Here is a 19,673-nt window from a genome sequence, read left to right on the forward strand (position 1 = left end):
GTAGTAGAGACATACCAATACAGAGGGAGGAGGGGTGAGAGTAGTAGAGACATACCAGTAGAGGGAGGAGGGGTGAGAGTAGTAGAGACATACCAGTACAGAGGGAGGAGGGGTGAGAGTAGTAGAGACATACCAGTAGAGGGAGGAGGGGTGAGAGTAGTAGAGACATACCAATACAGAGGGAGGAGGGGTGAGAGTAGTAGAGACATACCAGTACAGAGGGATAGGCCAAAAAGTGAAATAAGTTAGCATTTATTGCAATGGTTATTAATTGTACCGCAGGGATGGATCGGAAGTCTCCGAAAATTGAGATTGTGGTGGCAGCTGCAAAGAGGTATTTGGGTGTGCGAGACTTGACAGCAGAAGAGTTACAGGATGTGTTAAGTGGTGATGTCCCATCCTTTCATGGTGATGGCATGAGATAGGAATAAATACATTTAATTAGTGGAGTAAGGGGTTGTTCATTTTATTTTATATCATTTTGAAATTAGTGAATATAGTGTTAAATGGTAGGGTATGTATTTAGTACATTTTTCTTTTTCAAGTAAAGTATAATGGAGTTGTACTCCAGTCCAGTAGGTGGCGGTAATGCAACAAATTGGATGCCAACCGCCGTTAAATCTCATAGAAGAACAAGGTGGCGTTTCCACTCACCACCAAATATGGTGATGATTCGAAGCCCAGTGGCCGGCAGTGGGAGAAGATCGAGTGAGATGGATTTCTCATTGATGAAGCATTTGATCTCAATACAGTTTTCTGTTCCCAAAACCAGAATATGTTACAAACAGAGTGGACTAAGTTTTTGTAGACTTTACCCGTTGTCAAAGTTTCTAAAAAGTGTGTTGTTTAGGAGTGAAGGGGTGAATTGAGTTATTGCCCACGCCACTTCAGAGTTGGCGTTCCCTAACGGAAATATGGAAATACATGCTAGAATGAGCACTAGTTCTGCACACTATGATTAATTTTCTCCCATTGGAAATGACAGGCTGTGTTCTATCTTGGGTTAGTTATAAACAATCATTGCTTGTGCTTCCCAAGGCGCCAGGGTCACGGCTAGAAAGGATCAAGCTTTTGTCAAATTAAGGTCAGATTTGACATTTCGTAGCAGGTTAGGAGAATTTATGCAACAGGTTAGGATAATTAGGTTACGGTTAGGAAAAGGTTAGCTAAAAGGACCGTCTCATTTCAAGCAAGCGCATTTCCATCAACGGTTACTCTCCTCAATTAACTTTGACCTTTTTCAAAAGGAGGCGAAAGAGGACGAAGAAGAGAGGACGCAGGTGAGCAAATCTAATTGATAAAAGGCCTATGAATCGGCGTATGCGAACATGAGTATATTACCTTGAAAACAACAGTCGGACATCTTGGAAGCAGTCTCCAGGTCTTATTATATCTCAGTTGTGCTTCCTCGCCAAGAGGAGGCTATCGAGGAGGACCGTCTTCCATTGGCCTTTTAACGAATTGACACACTCTCCAAACACTCAACCTCTTATCGGTCACAGAGGAAAGAGGACGTAGGAACGACTTTTGCCCAAATGAGAAAACCACATGGAATGCTCCTCGGTGCAGGCTTAGATAAAAATGTAATCTCACTGTAGCTACAGAAAAAAGCATACAAATTGTATTGTTTTCCATGACTTATTGTATGTATACAGTGAACAACAACTGTAATAGACTCAATGCAACATCAACCAGTCAAGTAATAATGATACATTCATCAATCACCTTATTAAGTTAATAAATAATAATACATAGATAATAAATAATCAAATACAACAAATAGATAAATAAACAAATAAATAAACACACTTATCTGAATCCTGAATCAAGCAGACATTGAAAAATAACTATTATCACAACAACAAAGAAGTTACTGTAAATCAGTTTTTCTGCCTCTCAAACATCATTGCAGGCGCGACGTGACAGCAGAATATGTACTGCATGTTTTAGGGTTTTTAACCACACTGCTCAACGCACCTCACCCCCGTTTTGTCCAAACTAAAACAATGACGAAAGGTGCTGGGGACGGACAGTGGCGCTGTTTCCCCTAACGCGGGTTCCATCTTTAACAAGGAGTTGTATGAAAGGACAGCTGGTTTGAGAATGAGTGGTTCTTCATCATCGTAACACAACCACCAGACAGGAACTGTAACATAGAAACAGGGTTTGTATTACAGATGTGTAATGGAGTCAAACTGTACTGGATAAACTCATCCACAGCTTGAAATGGGGCCATTGAATTTGATCATTTTTTCTGTGGCGCAACTGGTTTGTACGTCAAGCAGGCGGACACGTGTTTGGAATCAGTGGACCACTGGTTCAAGCCTAGGAAGAGGACAGGGACAGTGGAGGAAGTGAAGCTGTTAGCAACACAGTCACACCGGTTACACATGGACTCTTGGGGTTCCCTAAAGACATTGGGCTGGGCCAACGTAAATATCTAATGCTTGAGGTCCAGGGGCCTGCTTTGTTATTGGGCTTCCTCGAGCCCACTAGCACCCTTGTATTTGTCTGTTGACAAATACTGTCAGAACATCACATCACTCATGAAAGAAATAGACAGAAGTATACAGATACAATCCCACATCAAATCTGCCTGTCAGGAAGACATAGAAAGATGGGTCATCTGATTAGATTCTAATTTGGCTCAATTTGCTGTGAAAACTACATTTAAAACAAGAATGGATCCCTCAGAACCATAACTATGACTGAAAAACAGACAAATGCAACTAAAATGTCTGCATGTGTAATTAGAACTGGGTTTTGAATTCAATTAATTACACAGGTACTTTGTCTTTTCAGATATTCTGAGGGGCAAATCCTAACTGCCATTAAGTCAAATGTTCACTTAGTCTCCCATTGACATCAATGCAACATGACTAAGCGGAAATAGTGATTTGCCCATGTGCTTAAAGGAACGTGTGCATCTCCCCACAGTGTGTTCCCAGTAGCCCTAGCTACAGTACTACAGGTCCTGGTGGTGGTTGCTGTGAGGGAGGGGGGTTTCCCGCTCCTCTCTGCCCGGCTCGCCCTCCTGTCTGTGGGTCACCAGTCTCTGGTAGCGGGCTTGGCGCTGGTGGTCTGGGTCCACGTTCACCCAGCTGTTGGCTACCCACTTCACCCCTCGGGTCACAGGGCAGTCCCCATGGAGGGAGTATTCATCCAGCTCACCCATCCAACCTGCGGGACAGGGGAGGGGATAGGGAGTTTGACTAGTGGCGTATGGTGTTAACGGAGAAAACAAGTCACAAAGAATGGAGCAGCGTGTGTGCTGGAACGGACCTTTGCCATCAGAGAGATGGTTGTACCAGAGGAGAGCAGTCCCAGCTGTTGGTTTCACCCTGAGGTTTCCTCTGTTACAGCTCTGCTGTGTGTCTGTCAGATCCACACCACCCTGCACTAATGCCTGGAAGACACACACGTGCAAACACAACAAAAATGCAGCTCTTCTATGCTCCTGATATGAAGCATGACAAGTGCTTCTCAGTCAGATTCCTTGTCATTGTTCAGCACTATGTTTGCAATAGCAGCACAATTCAGGAAATCAGTAGCCTTCTCATCATTCAACATGAAAGCAAAAACTCTTAGTACGGACAATGCTTATAGTATGGTCACCCACCTCCTCCTCATAGGTGCGATTGTCTGCCACAGGAAAAGTGGTCTCTCCGCCTCCCTCCACAGAGTTCAGGTAGAGTAACACAGTGATGTACCTGGGGAGGAGGGAACATCCGTATATTAAGGCGACTATCTGACTGGAATATGGGAGGATCAAAGTGCACATTTGTGCAAACAGATGGACACCATAAAAAGATGACAACCTATGAAAATTAGAGGAAGCATATGGATACACAGACACACACACACACACACACACACACACACACACACACACACACACACACACACACACATAGAACGAGACAGACCTGCAGGAGATCTCGGTGTGTGCCGAAGTGTTTCCGGCCAGGCGTGTGTGTGAGCAGGTGGTCTCTGGATGGGAGGGGCTACTGTCGTGGTGGGCGTGGCTGAAGCCTCCCTGCTCGTAGCGAATCACCTGCAGCGGCTCGCTCAGCTCAACCAATGGGGAGGGCAGACGCGCTAGATGGGTCACCCTAAGGAAGGAGAGGCCGGAATAAAGCCATAAAAACAGTATGACAACTGAGTTACTATGACAACTGAGTTACTATGACAACGGGGTGCGTGTTACAACTGAGTGAGAGTTACCTATTCCTCAGTGCGTGTAGTATGTGGTGTGATCCTGGTCCCTGATACAGCCAGGTGTGTCGGCTCTTCCTTTTCGGTTGGCCCCGCCTTGTTCCGCCTCGTTGCTGCAAGGGATGCTGGGACATGCCGTCACACACACGCCTGAACTCCTCTAGAGTTAACACACCTGCAGGGACAACACACGGTTAGCCCCCCCACACAAACACCCCCCTCTCTGCTGCAAAAAATGTTTCTCTCTCACTCGCTCTCCTATCAAGATGTTCACATCTTCCTAATCACGTTATCCACTCTCTCCCTCTTTCCCCATAGAGGTGTAATACTGTATGCTGTTACTCTCAGCTCATCTTCCTCTTTCCTATTCTCCGATCTTTCTCATCCCACGGCCATTTTCTGTATCTGTAGCTCTGTATGCTGTTGCAGCTCATCTCTTGCTTTTCCACTCCCTCCCTGTAACTCTCGCTCTCTATTACTCTCGAATGAGTGAACCTCCGGGCCCCCTTTCCCCTCATCCCCCTATGAAGCAGCGCCCCAGACGAAACAATAGCTCTGGGGTGCAGGAGGGGAGGATGGAGCGAGTAAGTGTGGGGAGGAGGAGTACGAGGGATCCGGGGGAATGTTAAGGAAGGAGGTTGGTAGGCCACAGATTTTAATGAGATGATGGGACACATCCGGACTGGGAAACGCAAACGGCGCCTGGCATAATGGCATCAGGTCACACACACCCTTGGCACGCACAAACACTCACCCCTTAATAATACTGGCAGGGAAAGCCTGGTACATAGGCTTTGGGAAAGACATACATACACAAACCAAATCCCATTTTTATTTCATTTGTAACATTCTTTGTAAACAACAGGTGTAGACTTACAGTGAAATACTTACTTACGGGTTCTTTCCAACATTGTAGAGTTTCCAACTAATTTGAAGGGGTGTCCACATATTTTTGTATGTATGTACAGTGGGGAGAACAAGTATTTGATACACTGCCGATTTTGCAGGTTTTCCTACTTACAAAGCATGTAGAGGTCTGTAATTTTTATCATAGGTACACTTCAACTGTGAGAGACGGAATCTAAAACAAAAATCCAGAAAATCACATTGTATGATTTTTAAGTAATTAATTTGCATTTTATTGCACGACATAAGTATTTGATCACCTACCAACCAGTAAGAATTCCGGCTCTCACAGACCTGTTAGTTTTTCTTTAAGAAGCCCTCCTGTTCTCCACTCATTACCTGTATTAACTGCACCTGTTTGAACTCGTTACCTGTATAAAAGACACCTGTCCACACACTCAATCAAACAGACTCCAACCTCTCCACAATGGCCAAGACCAGGGCGCTGTGTAAGGACATCAGGAATACAATTGTAGACCTGCACAAGGCTGGGATGGGCTACAGGACAATAGGCAAGCAGCTTGGTGAGAAGGCACAGAAACATAATTCTTTGGGGATGCTTTTCTGCAAAGGGGACAGGACGACTGCACCGTATTGAGGGGAGGATGGATGGGGCCATGTATCGCGAGATCTTGGCCAACAACCTCCTTCCCTCAGTAAGAGCATTGAAGATGGGTCGTGGCTGGGTCTTCCAGCATGACAACGACCCAAAACACACAGCCAGGGCAACGAAGGAGTGGCTCCGTAAGAAGCATCTCAAGGTCCTGGAGTGGCCTAGCCAGTCTCCAGACCTGAACCCAATAGAAAATCTTTGGAGGGAGCTGAAAGTCCGTATTGCCCAGCGACAGCCCCGAAACCTGAAGGATCTGGAGAAGGTCTGTATGGAGGAGTGGGCCAAAATCCCTGCTGCAGTGTGTGCAAACCTGGTCAAGAACTACAGGAAACGTATGATCTCTAATTGCAAACAAAGGTTTCTGTACCAAATATCAAGTTCTACTTTTCTGATGTATCAAATACTTATGTCATGCAATAAAATGCAAATTAATTACTTAAAAATCATACAATGTGTTTTTTTGTTTTAGATTCCGTCTCTCACAGTTGAAGTGTACCTATGATAAAAATTACAGACCTCTACATGCTTTGTAAGTAGGAAAACCTGCAAAATCGGCAGTGTATCAAATACTTGTTCTCCCCACTGTATGTATGTGTATATATATATATACACTACCGTTCAAAAGTTTGTGGTCACTTAGAAATGTCTCTTGTTTTTTAAAGAAAAGCACATTTTTTGTCCATTAAAATAACATCAAATTGATCAGAAATACAGTGTAGACATGGTTAATGTTGTAAATGACTATTGTAGCTGGAAACGGCTTATTTTTATCTACATAGGCGTACAGAGGCCCATTATCAGCAACCATCACTCCTGTGTTCCAATGGCACGTTGTGTTAGCTAATCCAAGTTTATCATTTTAAAAGTCTAATTGGATAATTCGAAAACCATTTATTTTCTAAGAAGTTTGTAGAGTCACAAGCTTGATGTAATCATTGCGTGCTATGAATATGGAGTTCCTCTGTCCAGTGTCTGTGTTCTTTTGCCCAGCTTAATCTTTTCTTTTTATTGGACAGTCTGAGAACAGTTTTCAGCTGTGTTAACATAATTGCAAAAGGGTTTTCTAATGATCAATTAGCCTTTTACAATTATAAACACAACGTGCCATTGGAACACAGGAGTGATGGTTGCTGATAATGGGCCTCTGTACGCCTATGTAGATAAAAATAAGCCGTTTCCAGCTACAATAGTCATTTACAACATTAACAATGTCTACACTTTACAGTATTTCTGATCAATTTGATGTTATTTTAATAGACCATTTTTTTTTGCTTTTCTCTCAAAAACAAGGACATTTCTAAGTGACCGCAAACTTTTGAACGGTCGTGTATGTTTTATAGCTTTTAAACCTTTGCCATATTGTGGATTCAGAGCCATTTACCTAATACAACTGAGGGTTTTCTTTAATAGTCTTAAGAAGTTAATGGAAGCTTCTCTAATGTCAAACATGTAGGGTGTGGTGTACCGGGCAGTTCTCTAGGCCCTCTACTCTTTTCTATTCTTACCAATGACCTGCAACTGGCATTAAAACAAAGCCTGTGTGTCCATGTATGCTGATGATTCAACCATATACATCTCAGCAACCACAGCTAATGAAGTCACTGAAACCCTTAACAAGGAGTTGCAGTCAGTTGTGGAATGGGTGCCAGTTTTAAACTGGTCCTGAACATCTCTAAAACTAAGAGCATTGTATTTGGTAAAAATCACTCCCTAAGATCTAGACCTCAGCTGAATCTGGTAGCGAATGGTGTGGCTGTTGAACAAGTTGGGGAGACTAAATGACTTGGTGTTACCTTAGAATGTAAACTGTCATGGGATGTTCTGCTTTGTTGACACCACACTCCAAAGCAAGTCCTGCAGGCTCTAATTTTGTCTTACCTTGATTATTGTCAGGCCATGTGGTCAAGTTTTTATTAGTTTTTTTTATTTCACCTTTATTTAACCAGGTAGGCAAGTTGAGAACAAGTTCTCATTTACAACTGCGACCTGGCCAAGATAAAGCAAAGCAGTTCGACACATACAACAACACAGAGTTACACATGGAGTAAAACAAACATGCAGTCAATAATACAGTAGAAAAATAAGTATATATACAATGTGAGCAAATGAGGTGAGATGGGAGGTAAAGGCAATAAATAGGCCATGGTGGCGAAGTAAATACAATATAGCAATTAAAACACTGGAATGGTAGATTTGACAGTAGATGAGTGTGCAAAGTAGAAACACTGGGTGCAAAGGAGCAAAATAAATAAATACAGTAGGGGAAGCGGTAGTTGTTTGGGCTATTTATAGATGGGCTATGTACAGGTGCAGTGATCTGTGAGCTGCTCTGACAGCTGGTGAGGGAGATAAGTGTTTCCAGTTTCAGAGATTTTTGTAGTTCGTTCCAGTCAATGGCAGCAGTGAACTGGAAGGAGAGGCGGCCAAAGGAGGAATTGGCTTTGGGGGTGACCAGTGAGATATACCTGCTGGAACGCGTGCTACGGGTGGGTGCTGCTATGGTGACCAGCGAGCTGAGGGGGGACTTTACCTAACAGGTTCTTGTAGATGACCTGGAACCAGTGGGTTTGGCGACGAGTATGAAGCGAGGGCCAGCCAACGAGAGCGTACAGGTCGCAGTGGTGGGTAGTATATGGGGCTTTGGTGACAAAACGGATGGCACTGTGAAGTGCTGCTAAAAAAGACCTAGTTAAACTGCAGCTGGCCCAGAACAGAGCGGCACATCTTGCTCTTCATTGTAATCAGAGGGCTAACATAAATACTATGCATGCCAGTCTCTCTTGGCTAAGAGTTGAGGAGAGACTGACTGCATCACTTCTTCTTGGGCACAAGGACTATGGTGGTCTGCTTGAATCAAGTTGGTATTACAGACTGGGTCAGGGAAAGGTTGAAAATGTCAGTGAAGACGCTTGCCAGCTGGTCAGTGCATGCTCTGAATACACGTCCTGGTATTCAGTCTGCCTTGCGAAAGTTAACCTATTTAAAGGTCTTACCTCACATTGGCTATGGAGAGCGAGTTACACACACACACACACACACACTACAAAGTACCTGCTGGGCTGGCCTCCTGGCCGGTGAGTATCTGTCGTAAGTTCTCTGGGCTCAGCCAGGTCCCGTCCCGTGAACGAGAGTGGCTCAAGATCTGGGACAGAAACACACAACCACAAACTAATGAGCTGCCGGCCGCTCTCTATCCCTCCCTCCCTCTCATCCACCCACCTCTCCCTCTCTCACTTCCTGTCTCTGCAGTAGTCCGTCTTGGTCCAGGTCTAGCAGGCTGAAGGTCTCCTCGGGGCTGAGGGAGAGCAGTGGCTGCAGTTCCTCCTCCTGGTCTCCTGGTGGCACTGTGGCCTGGCTCTCCATCAGACCCTTCAGCTGGGCCAGCTGCACCACCACACCACACTCCTCCTCAGACAGGAAGCCAGGAATCTCTGACAGTAACAGAGAGAGGGGGGACCCATACGTCATTGATTACCTGTACAACGTCATGCTCTGGGTAGAAGTGTAATGTATAGGCAGACACAGAATGACCAGGGTTTCCCACACTAATGTCTCGACAGGGCGTGCTCCTGTTGGCCATTATTAGTCATTATAAACTGGGTGGTTCGAGCCCTGAATGCTGATTGGCTGACAGCCGTGGTATATCAGACCGTATACCACGGGTATGACAAAACATTTCGTTTTACTGCTCTACTTAAGTTGGTAAACAGTTTATAATAGCAGTAAGCCACCTCGGGGGTTTGTGATATATGGCCAATATACCACAGCTAAGGGTTGTGTCCAGGCACTTTGCGTTGCATCGTGCATAAGAACAGTCCTTAGCCGTGGTATATTGGCCGTATACCACACCCCCTCGGGCCTTATTGCTTAATTATACCATGGCAATGTTGAATCGTTGTTTCTGATTGGCTTGAAGGGCATTCTAGAGTGTGTATTATTTCCCTATAATGCACAGTATATTTGCACGGTAGAATTCAATGGCTCTAGTTCATTCGTACATGTTCTATGTTTGAGCTGCTTTTGAAAGAAAAAGTCGAATTGAAAACATTATTGGCATTGTTGAATTTGATTTTAATAATGGCAAGCTAGGACTGATGGTTTGGTTAGGTAAACTAGCAACCTTGGACTGAAACCAGTCCTATCTGTGTAGCCATTCACTTCCTTGCCTAGGACATCAGATACACTATCTAACTACATTTAGGCTATGTGCAAACGCCACCCATCCAGACTCAACATAATGATACTGAAGTCAGTGCTGGTGTCCATGTTAGCATAACAACAGACAACAAGCAGCATTCAGGTGAGCCCAGGTCCACGATCAAGGATTTCCTTATCAAAAGGCCTGAGTGCCTTGGGAGATCAGACCAGCATGATCAATGACTATAGACTTCTCTCTATGTTGCCCTGCTGATGATGATGACTCATACATGACTGTTCTATCTAGTAGAACCAATCATGACATGGATGGAAGACTGATTATGTTACTGGTTTACATTTATGTAACAAATAGCCTAGTATTCCTGATTGGCTGATGTCAGAAAACCAGAATGATGATCCCTGAGGAGTAGAGATGATTAAAACTTGGGCTACCAGTTTACAGTACTTTAAATCCATAACCAATGTTTTTGAAGACAAACAAGTTCTTATCTTTACAGAGTTACAGTAGAAAACGACCCAGGCCTTCTGCACTGCAAAGAGATTGGATACTGCACTGAAAAAGCAGTAATTATTTTACAACTTGTTAAGAAATAACTTATCTAAAACAACATCTGTCTCGGTTGTGTTTGCTTTAGCTTTCTCCGTGTCGTGTTTGAGCAGGTGTGTGTACACAGGGACTCTTTAGTGATTGTGGATATGGGGATAATGAGAACTCCCTGGCCCCCCCATCACCCCCACAGGGAGCTATTTGTGGTATGGCCCGACCCATTGACAGTGCTAATGAGCCAAGGCATTGAATGTCTCCCACAGGGGGGGGTGACTGAGAAAGAAGCTGTATTGTGGTTCCCCTGGGTGAGAGCCGGACTGGTGGTCGCTCATATATAGTAGTTAGTATGGAGGAGTACCAGTATGTCTGTGTGAGGTTGGTATCATCATTCTCATTCAGACCCATTCACATGCATAGAGTGTGTGGGAGAGCAAGAAGACCACACAACACACTCACCCTGTGTGAATATACAACCATGATTTACACATGGACTGTCAGAGGTGACCTAAAAGCAGTGGGCTGGACCTGTGTGTTAGTCTAAGGCTTCCTGATATGAGAGTGCCCAGGACCCCCTGGTAACCCCTTAGCTGCACCCCTGCCTTCCCATCACTCCCTCTATCCATCCCTTCCTCTTCTAATAAAAGGCTTCCGGCTGTACGCCTGCCTGTACAGTATAGGCCTTGTTCCCCACAGCAGACCCTGTACTGTACTGTTGCTGATGAGATAGGGAGGGGGAGAGAGAAAGGGAGGGGCTGATGGCTAATCCCTATTGTCCAGTCATGCACCATTAAGCTAGATGGGTGATATGAATGAAGGGGACTGGGTCTGGCCCCTCTCTCCCTCCCCCGTTCTGCCTCTCTCTTTCTGTCCCTCTGTGGAGGAAGTGACCTGCTTGTCTGGACAGGAATCAGGTCACAGCCTCACAGTGGGAGAACCCTACCACCTCTCTCCCCCACATGCATGTTCACACACACACGCTGGGGCGCTCACACACGAAATAATAGGTTTCTTACATTCCCTTAGATGTAATCAGCACACAACAGACACAGATGTCAGAAATAGTACCAAGTAATCCTCATAAAAAGGTAATGAAATCAGGCATTCCTGATTCATCTGTAAAAATCACTCGTTAGTTAGAGAGATGGGATGGAGAGGAGGCTCGGGGTCAGATCGGGATAAACGAGCTTGTAGGGGTATGGGGAGATAAGGGGAAGTGGAGGGGATCCTTTGAAGAGGGAGTGCAGACTGGAGGGCTTCTTGGGGACAGGAGTGCAGAAAGAGAGCAAGAGAAAGGGTTCCTTTGCCTTTGAAAAGAGAGAGAAAGGGTTCCTTTGCCTTTGAAAAGAAAGAGAAAGGGTTCCTTTGCCTTTGAAAAGAGCGAGAAAGGAAGGGAAAGGGGATACCTAGTCAGTTGCACAACTGAATCATTCAACCCGAAGAGAGGGGAGAGGAGGTGTTCGTGACATGAGGGGGACTCTTTTCCTCATCTCAAGCTGTGGGGGCGGAATGGCAAGTCAGGCTAAGGCTAAGTCAGGACAACACACACAGACACACACACACCAAGAGAGCATAACATTCTGAACACACACATGCATACAGGTAACTGCCAAAATAATGGAAACACTTGAGTAAATGAGGGATACAAAGTTAATTGAAAGCCAGGTGCTTCCACACAGGTGCGGTTCCTGAGTTAATTAATCAATTAACATCTGAGCAGACCAAATGCTGGGCAGGCCATTATTTTGGCTACGCCCCCATAGGATGACAATGTCCCCATCCACAGGGCACAAGTGGTCACTGAATGGTTAGATGAGCATGAAAATGATGTAAACCATATGCCATGGCCGTCTCAGTCACCAGATCTCAACCTCATTGAACACTTATGGGAGATTCTGGAGTGGTGCCTGAGACAGCGTTTCCCACCATCAACAAAACACCACATGATGGGGTTTCTCGTGGAAGAACGGTGTCACATATATCCATTAAAGTTCCAGACACTTAGAATCTATGTCAAGGTGCATTGTAACTGTTCCGGCTGGTGGTGTCCCAACACCCTATTAAGACAATTTATGTTGGTGTTTCCTTTATTTTGTCAGTTACCTGTAGATTCACACACAATCCTTGATATCCTTAACTCAGTCATTACTACAGAACACTCACTCACTCACTCACTCACTCCCTCTCTGACTCACTCACTCACTCATCTCACTCACAACACATTGGAGCAAATGAAAGTGAGTGGGTTTCATATCTAATCCCATCTCAAGCACTGTCCCTCTCCCTTGTACCCCACGCCCTCCCCCCATCGTTAACCCCCTGCTGGCCCACTCCCATCCCTTCCCCCACCACTCTCCTATTCAAATGCAGACCAAGCCTACAGAGGTGACGTGTCACCGCCTGCCTAGTATAAATACACCAATCCCCTCCCTGTCATACAGACCATCACCACAAACACCCAGACACTCTCTCCTGTGTGGATTTCCTTTCCTCCTCCCGGGATGATGCCCGTTCCTGCACCACCTCCTTGCACCACCTCTAAGAGGACCTCTCCTCGTGCTCCTGCTCTCCTCGTGCTCCTGCTCCTCCTGCTTCCAGCTGGGCCTGGCTGGAGTGTCAGGCTGGAGGCAGGACCTGGACCAGAGGCTGGTACAGTTACCAGGACCAGGGTTAGAGCTGGGTCTAGAGTTAGAGCTGGGTTGGAGACTTCGGATGAGGCCGTGGCTGAAGATAGAGCTGGTGCTACCATCCTGTCCGTCAGCAGTGAAGGGCAGTGGGAGCCCCGGAGCTCCTCCCGTTGTGTGCCCATTCCGGCGGGCATGGCCCTCTGCCAGAACATCGGCTACGCCACCATGAGGATGCCCAACCTGCTGGGGCACGAGTCGCCAGGCGAGGCCGTCCAGCAGAGTGCCAGCTGGCTGCCCCTGCTCGCCCGGGAGTGCCACCCCGACGCCCGCATCTTCCTCTGCTCGCTGTTCGCACCCATCTGTCTGGACAGGTAAGGAGGGGAGAGACGCTGGGAAGTTGGAACTACTAGCTTGTCTTTAGAAATTAGAGAAAGTGTTGGAGGAAAATACAAAGGTATTTCTTTGTAGAGAACAGAGTGTAGAGATGTGTGTACACTAAATAGACAAGTCATTGGTAAAGAGGGAGAAAGACGGGGACACGTGTCTCTTTGAGAGAAGGTATAGTGTAGACTAGATAACTGGTAGAACTTTTAAACTCTTGATGTCATTTTGCATACAGTGACATTTACATTATTTTGGCCTGGGCGGTTCCAGATCTTTATCATGATTATATTACAAAGCACTTATCTACTGAGTGAGCATGATATCTTTTGGAAAGCTCTTCAAAACAAAGCAGCCATTGAGAGGAAACCTGGATGTGTCTGTCTTCATGTCTCTCTCTGTTCCTCTGGGCTGAATCACAACTCCAGAGTGGGGGATTACACGGTGCCGGGAGCTATGCTAATCTGGGCTTGCCTCACAGAAAAGGCCCTGGTTTCACACAACCTTCAGGCCATGAAAGGCCCCTCATCTCGTTTGAGTTGTGCTCAGCGGCTGACTGGCCATCTGGCATTTTGGGCAAATGCCAGATGGGCTGGTCCATTTTTCACCCAGTCTAACTTGTTTTTTTTGTGTGCAAAATCCTCATTATCTGGCTAGTAATGGGGCACTTAACCCTTTACACTTGTGGGAATTGACCTATATGGATAGGGCTAAATTTAAATGTTTCTTACAGAAGAAATCTGAAAAGCATAACCATGGTAGCAATTGAAAGGGTACAGTTTGGAGATTATGGGAAATGTATTAGATTAAAGTTGAGGACACAACAGTTCACCTGACACAAGACTGATTATATGTGCATTCTACTTTTACTCTACTTTTCACCGAATTTGTTGATAACGAAATCTGAAAACACTCTGGATAAATTCAGTAACACGATAAGAATATTCCTGGAAAATGTGAGGTAGGTGTAACATAAGACAGAAAAATGACAAGGGTTTGAGTGAGAGGACTAACTGTTGTCTCTAAGTGGCCACACAATGCACTTTTATGACTCAAAGAGTTCAACTATAAGGTGCTTTTTTGAGCTCTCCTAGTTGTGTCGTTGAGGAACTAGAGCAAGCACACTTGTAGTTGTTTTGTTTGGAACACATCCCTGCATCCCTACCATCACATTTACTGTTGTTGTTGTTTACGCAATCCAAAAACGGTCCATTATAAATCCCAATCTGGGTCAGCTCGGCATCATTTGACAGCTTGTTCTATTACCAACATAACTAGCTAAGTTATAAAATATGATCTTAAAGTGTTAGCCTTTCACAAGGCAATTCAGGGAAACAGATAACTTTGGTGCACATAGAAAGAAGTCATGAGTGCATCCAGGTGTTTTCTTCACAGTCGACTAACAGGCTCATTGTGTTCAGAACAACCAGGGTATGAAGCCATGTCATCTTGTAACTGTACATCACACAGTGATCAGAAACGTTGACACTGGATATGACATGAGCTTTATGATATGGGAATGTGAAGTGCACATTTGGACTCATGGGTGTTCGGCTTGCTTGTATTATGTGCTCCCGAGTGGCGAAGTTGTCTAAGACACTGCATCTCAGCACTTCAGTACCTGGTTCAAATCCAGGCTGCATCACATCTGGCTGTGATTGGGAGTCCCATAGGGCAGTGCACAATTGGCCCAGCGTAATCTGGATTTGGCTAGGGTAAATAACAATTTGTTCTTAACTGACTTGCCTAGTTAAATAATTCTCAACGTCTCATCTTTCAAAACACATATAGTCCTCTTAAATGTATAGCATTTCCCTCATTCAGAAAATAAAACAATGGCAAAAGTTACCAGGAGGGATGGGGCAACTTCTTGTCACACGAGGTGCTCAAGTTCAGAATGTTTGTCAGTATAAAACCCACACAGCACTGTGAAGCGGCAGGTAGCCTAGTGGTTAGAGTGTTGGACTTGTAACTGAAAGGTTTCAAGTTTGAATCCCCAAGCTGACAAGGTAAAAATCTGTTATTCTGCGCCTGAACAAGGCAGTTAACCCACTGTTCCTAGGCTGTCATTGAAAATAAGAATTTGTTCTTAACTGACTTGCCTAGTTAAATAAAGGTAAAAAGAAGCAGAGCCTGATGTCATGTACAGCTACTACATTTAAATGTAGGTGTTTATCAGTGCCCAAATCTGCAATTTTCAACCCGGTACGAGTTCAAAGGGCTACGGGGGAAAATGGGCTGGTGTGTTAGAAATGCCAGGGCTGATTTCTGGTCCCAGTCCACCACGGGTTGTGATGTTTTTTTAAAGAGAGAAAACAACAAAGGAGAAACAAATGTTTCTAAACATTATCTCATAGGGTGTACCAGCATCTCTCTTCCTCCACAACTTCTCCTTTATTGATTTGGATCCATTCACTAACAACTTACTCTTTTTCCCTCCTCCTGGCTCTTTGTTCTTGAATCTATTTTGTCAATCCCTCTCTCCTGGGCAGGTTCGTCTCTCCGTGTCAGAGTCTGTGTGAGTCAGTGCGGGACAGCTGCGCGCCCATCATGGGTTGCTATGGTTACCCCTGGCCAGATATCCTTCGCTGTGACCAGTTTCCTGCCAACCACCTCATGTGTATCTCCTCTGTCACCAACACCAGCACCAGCACAGGAGGGCGCAGAGGTGAGACACACACACTATGAAATAAGATGCTCTGTTTTCTACTGTCCATGTCAGACTAAGAACTCTGACTGGATGTGTCTGTGATGATTGTTTCAGCAGTGCCCCAGGCTAGCTGTCGAGACTGTGAGCTGGAGGAGGCCTCGTCTGCCAAGGACATGCTGGAAACTTTCTGTAGGAGTGACTTTGGTAAGCAGAACTACACTCTGTTCCTTTATTATATTACAGAGATTGGTTCAGATGATGTATTCCAATGTTTCTCTGTCCTCCCTATTGACAATACCCAGATCAAACATTGAGATGTACGCTACCTACCCATCTTAATGCAATTCTCTGTCTCTCTGCTGCCCTCTGTGTCCCCAGTGGTGAAATTGCGTCTCACGCAGCTAAAATCCAGTCAGGTGAGTTTGGCCCAGTTCTCCCTGGCCTCTCGTCTGCAGGTTCTGAAGCACGGGCCTCTCCTGGGAGGACAGATCCGCTCCCGCCTGCAGCTGTGGCTGGAGAGAGACGCCAGCTGTGTACGGAACATGACGCGGCGTCAGCCCCGAGGCGGGACCTTCCTGGTGACGGGCACGGTGCAGGGGGAATGGCTGGTGGTCAACAAGGCCTTTGCCTGGAACAAACACGCCAGGAACCTGATGGCTGCAGCCCGCAAGTGGAAACAGCACCGATGTAGAGTCTAGCAGGGGCTCTGGCTAGGAGCTGAACTTGAGGTCTGAAATGGGTCTGAGCAGAGCTATAGGCCTAGGTGTACAGAGTCAGGGATGTGATTAAAACACCATATAACATCAGCAGAGAGAGAGGAGGTTGTTTGGGGGAGGGTACATTTCTATGATAGACTTCCTGGATTTTAATCACATCCTTGGATAGCTGGATGTTTCAGAGAGCACCATCCTGAGCTCAGGAGAGGACGCTGCAAAGGACAAGACCTTCTGTGTTTCCTGCAAATGTACATATCTATAAATTATAAGTAAATATAACTGATCTATATTTGTAAGAGGTTGACTGTAATTAAATTAGTGTTTTCAAAGTGTTGAGCTTGCATTCATTCATGATGTTATTGATGCAGTTTGGGTTGTCAGTTTTCATGGGTCTTGAAAGATGGGGGTTGTCTAACAGTGTCATCAATCATGTTATTCTCAAAGCATTTGAATAACAGATATATATCCTAAACTGTATGTGTGAGGACAAAGCCTGCCCTAAAGGGTAAAAGGTGCTATTCTTACCAAAGAGCAGAGGCTTGAGGCTGAGAGTCTTCATTTCCTGGATTCTGTCAGGCTTGAGTGACACCCTCTGGACATGACCCACCTGAAGAAACAGTCTACATTAATATTGTAAAGCCTTGGGCATGATCAACATTAAGTGTTTGTTAGGATGGTGGTCTTCGCAAACCCTCTCGCAGTATACCGAGTGCGCCTCGTCGTTGAGTTCGGGCCTATAACACTCCGGCACAGTAGAGGCCACTATGTGAGACGGAACGTGCCGCTACAACCAAGCAAAGCAGTTTCTTTCAGAAAATATAGCCCAGTTTATCCGTTGACAACCGTAGCACGACCATTTACAAACTGACATTGACAAGACTTGGTCATTCATTGATGGTTTGCCATAACAATAAACTTTAATGCGAGGTTGGTTTGGTAACTCTTGTAAACAAGAGATTTGCTACAAGCAACTACGTTTGTAGTCTAATGTATTGCACATTAAAAGAGGACTAAGGCTACTAACTATCTAACAAAGTTAGCTAGCTTGCTAATAGACTGATTTGAGTTTCCAACTGGATAGTAGAAGCAAAGGTAACCTAACGTTAGCTAGCTAAATAAACCAATGAATTTGGAATATTGTACAAGCTATGCCGTGTGGCTAACAACCACAGCTAACTAGCTAGCTTGAACGGTAACAGCTGTTGAGCCTTTTCCCTCATTTAAGAACGTTGCACTCATCTATTTTGACGTGCCACCACTAGTACTTAGTACTATTTATCAGAACTAGTGGACCGTCAACATTTTGTTCGAATGAGTGAAAAGGCATATAGATGTATGTTTACTTTCCACCGTCGACACCTACCACCAAGCCATGCCTATTAGACTGTTGGAGTTATTCTAGCAAAAATGACCTAGTTATATATATTGGCCTCGACTCTTCCTCTCTGCCTGGTTCTAGCTAGTTCGCAAAGTTTGAAAATTGCGGGCGCACAGACCACTGCGATCGAACTTGGCTGGCATATTATTTTTGTCTTCCGGTGGCCACGACAACTGGATGCACACCGCTCGTTTTGTTGTATGATAGTAATAGTATTAGTGCGCCTCATTATCTCCTCACCCGTATCCCCTCGATGCGTGGTAGACTGAAGCTCTGACGGACATCCAGGTCAGGGTCTTGCTGAGGTGGGTCTGACGGGGACAGGCGGCTGTCAACCCCGCTGCTAGATGCCGATGTGTCCCCGTCGGCGCTGACAATATCCGCCGGACTGTTATTGTAGTGTACGTAGAACAACAGCCCAATGATGTTTATGATGTAAACATGGAAGAAGACCATGACCACCACGAAGTAAGCCCGGGAGCAGACACTGCTCTTCTGAATCTGAAGCCGCTCTCGGCCAGGCATTGGAGGGAGGTGCGGGGGCACATACGGTGATGAGTCGCCACACGCATCCATGCTTTCCTGAGATTCATCATCCATTTCTGAATGGATATGTCGATTGCTATAATCCATGACTAGCTAAATGTCTGGCAGGATATTCGTGGAGATGTACATATGCTGGCTGTTCTGCCACTGTGTGCTAGCGTTAGCTAACGATAGCTGACAACAGCATCATACATGCAAAGATAGCTAACTATGTAGCTAGCTACTAACATTCATTTCACCCATATAACGTTAGCTTAGCTAGCATGCAAGTACAGTAGGTTAGCTAAGCGAGTGAGCCTGCCTTCTTCAGACACGACGACAGGTTGTTTTCCTTTAGATACAATAAAAGGCAACACTATCTATGACCGTGTTAAATATCCGAAAGGACTCAACTTGCAATGGGATAATCCATATTTCATGTAGATGCGCTTACTGTTGACTGTACCCCTGACAACATCAACTACATAAACGAGAGCAGGGAGAAGAGTAGACTGCTAGTTCTGATTTCGGAACCTATCAAAACACTATCGCCCTCTAGCGGACGACCAGAATAAAACATTCAAAATTCCGACGCAGTGAGCCTCCGTTACCACACGATGGCACTAGAATAAAGGGAATGCAACGTGGGACTGACTGTAGGCTACTCTTGGCATTGGTGTGGTCTGGGTTTACTTATTTTTGTTTGGAGTAATGCTGCAAATACAGTTTTATCTATGGCTGTTATCGGAGCATAATCCCTCCGCACAGTCTCCATCTGGTTATCTTCTCATGGGCTGCCTAATTGCTCTCTCAATTCAATTAACTTAAATTCAAAGGGTTTTATTGGCATGGGAAACATGTTTACATCTCTTTCTCTCTGTGTGCCATTAGTCACTCTGTTGAGATGCAATACCAGCTTTTAATGGTATTTAAAAGAGTATAGGTCACAAATGATTCTGA

The 19,673-nt window shown here is 45.2% G+C and overlaps 2 protein-coding genes across 3 annotated transcripts; one reads left to right on the forward strand and one right to left on the reverse strand.

The window, feature by feature from the left end:
* Positions 1-1,599: 1,599 nt before the first annotated feature.
* On the reverse strand, positions 1,600-18,956 carry LOC139542936 (transmembrane prolyl 4-hydroxylase-like). The gene is made up of 9 exons (XM_071348941.1): positions 18,429-18,956; positions 17,336-17,417; positions 8,969-9,165; positions 8,786-8,876; positions 4,225-4,390; positions 3,927-4,112; positions 3,620-3,710; positions 3,283-3,406; positions 1,600-3,180 (listed from the first exon to the last, which is right to left on the reverse strand). Exons 1-9 carry the CDS (start codon positions 18,819-18,821, stop codon positions 2,966-2,968), a joined length of 1,545 nt encoding a protein of 514 aa, XP_071205042.1. The 5' UTR covers positions 18,822-18,956; the 3' UTR covers positions 1,600-2,965.
* On the forward strand, positions 12,854-17,144 carry LOC139542937 (secreted frizzled-related protein 5). 2 transcript variants are annotated; one of them, XM_071348943.1, is made up of 4 exons: positions 12,854-13,434; positions 15,937-16,112; positions 16,212-16,298; positions 16,473-17,144. In XM_071348943.1, exons 1-4 carry the CDS (start codon positions 12,938-12,940, stop codon positions 16,790-16,792), a joined length of 1,080 nt encoding a protein of 359 aa, XP_071205044.1. In that variant the 5' UTR covers positions 12,854-12,937; the 3' UTR covers positions 16,793-17,144. The 2 variants fall into 2 exon arrangements, with proteins under 2 accessions (XP_071205044.1, XP_071205043.1); XM_071348942.1 differs by having other exon boundaries at positions 12,855-13,434; positions 16,209-16,298.
* Positions 18,957-19,673: the final 717 nt, after the last annotated feature.

The sequence above is a fragment of the Salvelinus alpinus genome, chromosome 17, assembly GCF_045679555.1.
Source record: "Salvelinus alpinus chromosome 17, SLU_Salpinus.1, whole genome shotgun sequence".
NCBI classification, from domain to species: Eukaryota; Metazoa; Chordata; class Actinopteri; order Salmoniformes; family Salmonidae; genus Salvelinus; species Salvelinus alpinus.

Excerpts from the sequence above, each read along its gene's own strand:
- LOC139542937 (XM_071348942.1), top strand. The coding sequence starts at position 12,938 with ATGATGCCCGTTCCTGCACCACCTCCTTGCACCACCTCTAAGAGGACC. Across the intron at positions 16,113-16,208 it reads CAGCACAGGAGGGCGCAGAG|CAGTGCCCCAGGCTAGCTGT; the intron begins GTGAGACACACA and ends TGATTGTTTCAG. Across the intron at positions 16,299-16,472 it reads TTTCTGTAGGAGTGACTTTG|TGGTGAAATTGCGTCTCACG; the intron begins GTAAGCAGAACT and ends CTGTGTCCCCAG.
- LOC139542936 (XM_071348941.1), bottom strand. The coding sequence starts at position 18,821 with ATGGATTATAGCAATCGACATATCCATTCAGAAATGGATGATGAATCT. Across the intron at positions 4,113-4,224 it reads CTACACGCACTGAGGAATAG|GGTGACCCATCTAGCGCGTC; the intron begins GTAACTCTCACT and ends CTCCTTCCTTAG. Across the intron at positions 3,711-3,926 it reads CACACCGAGATCTCCTGCAG|GTACATCACTGTGTTACTCT; the intron begins GTCTGTCTCGTT and ends CCTCCTCCCCAG.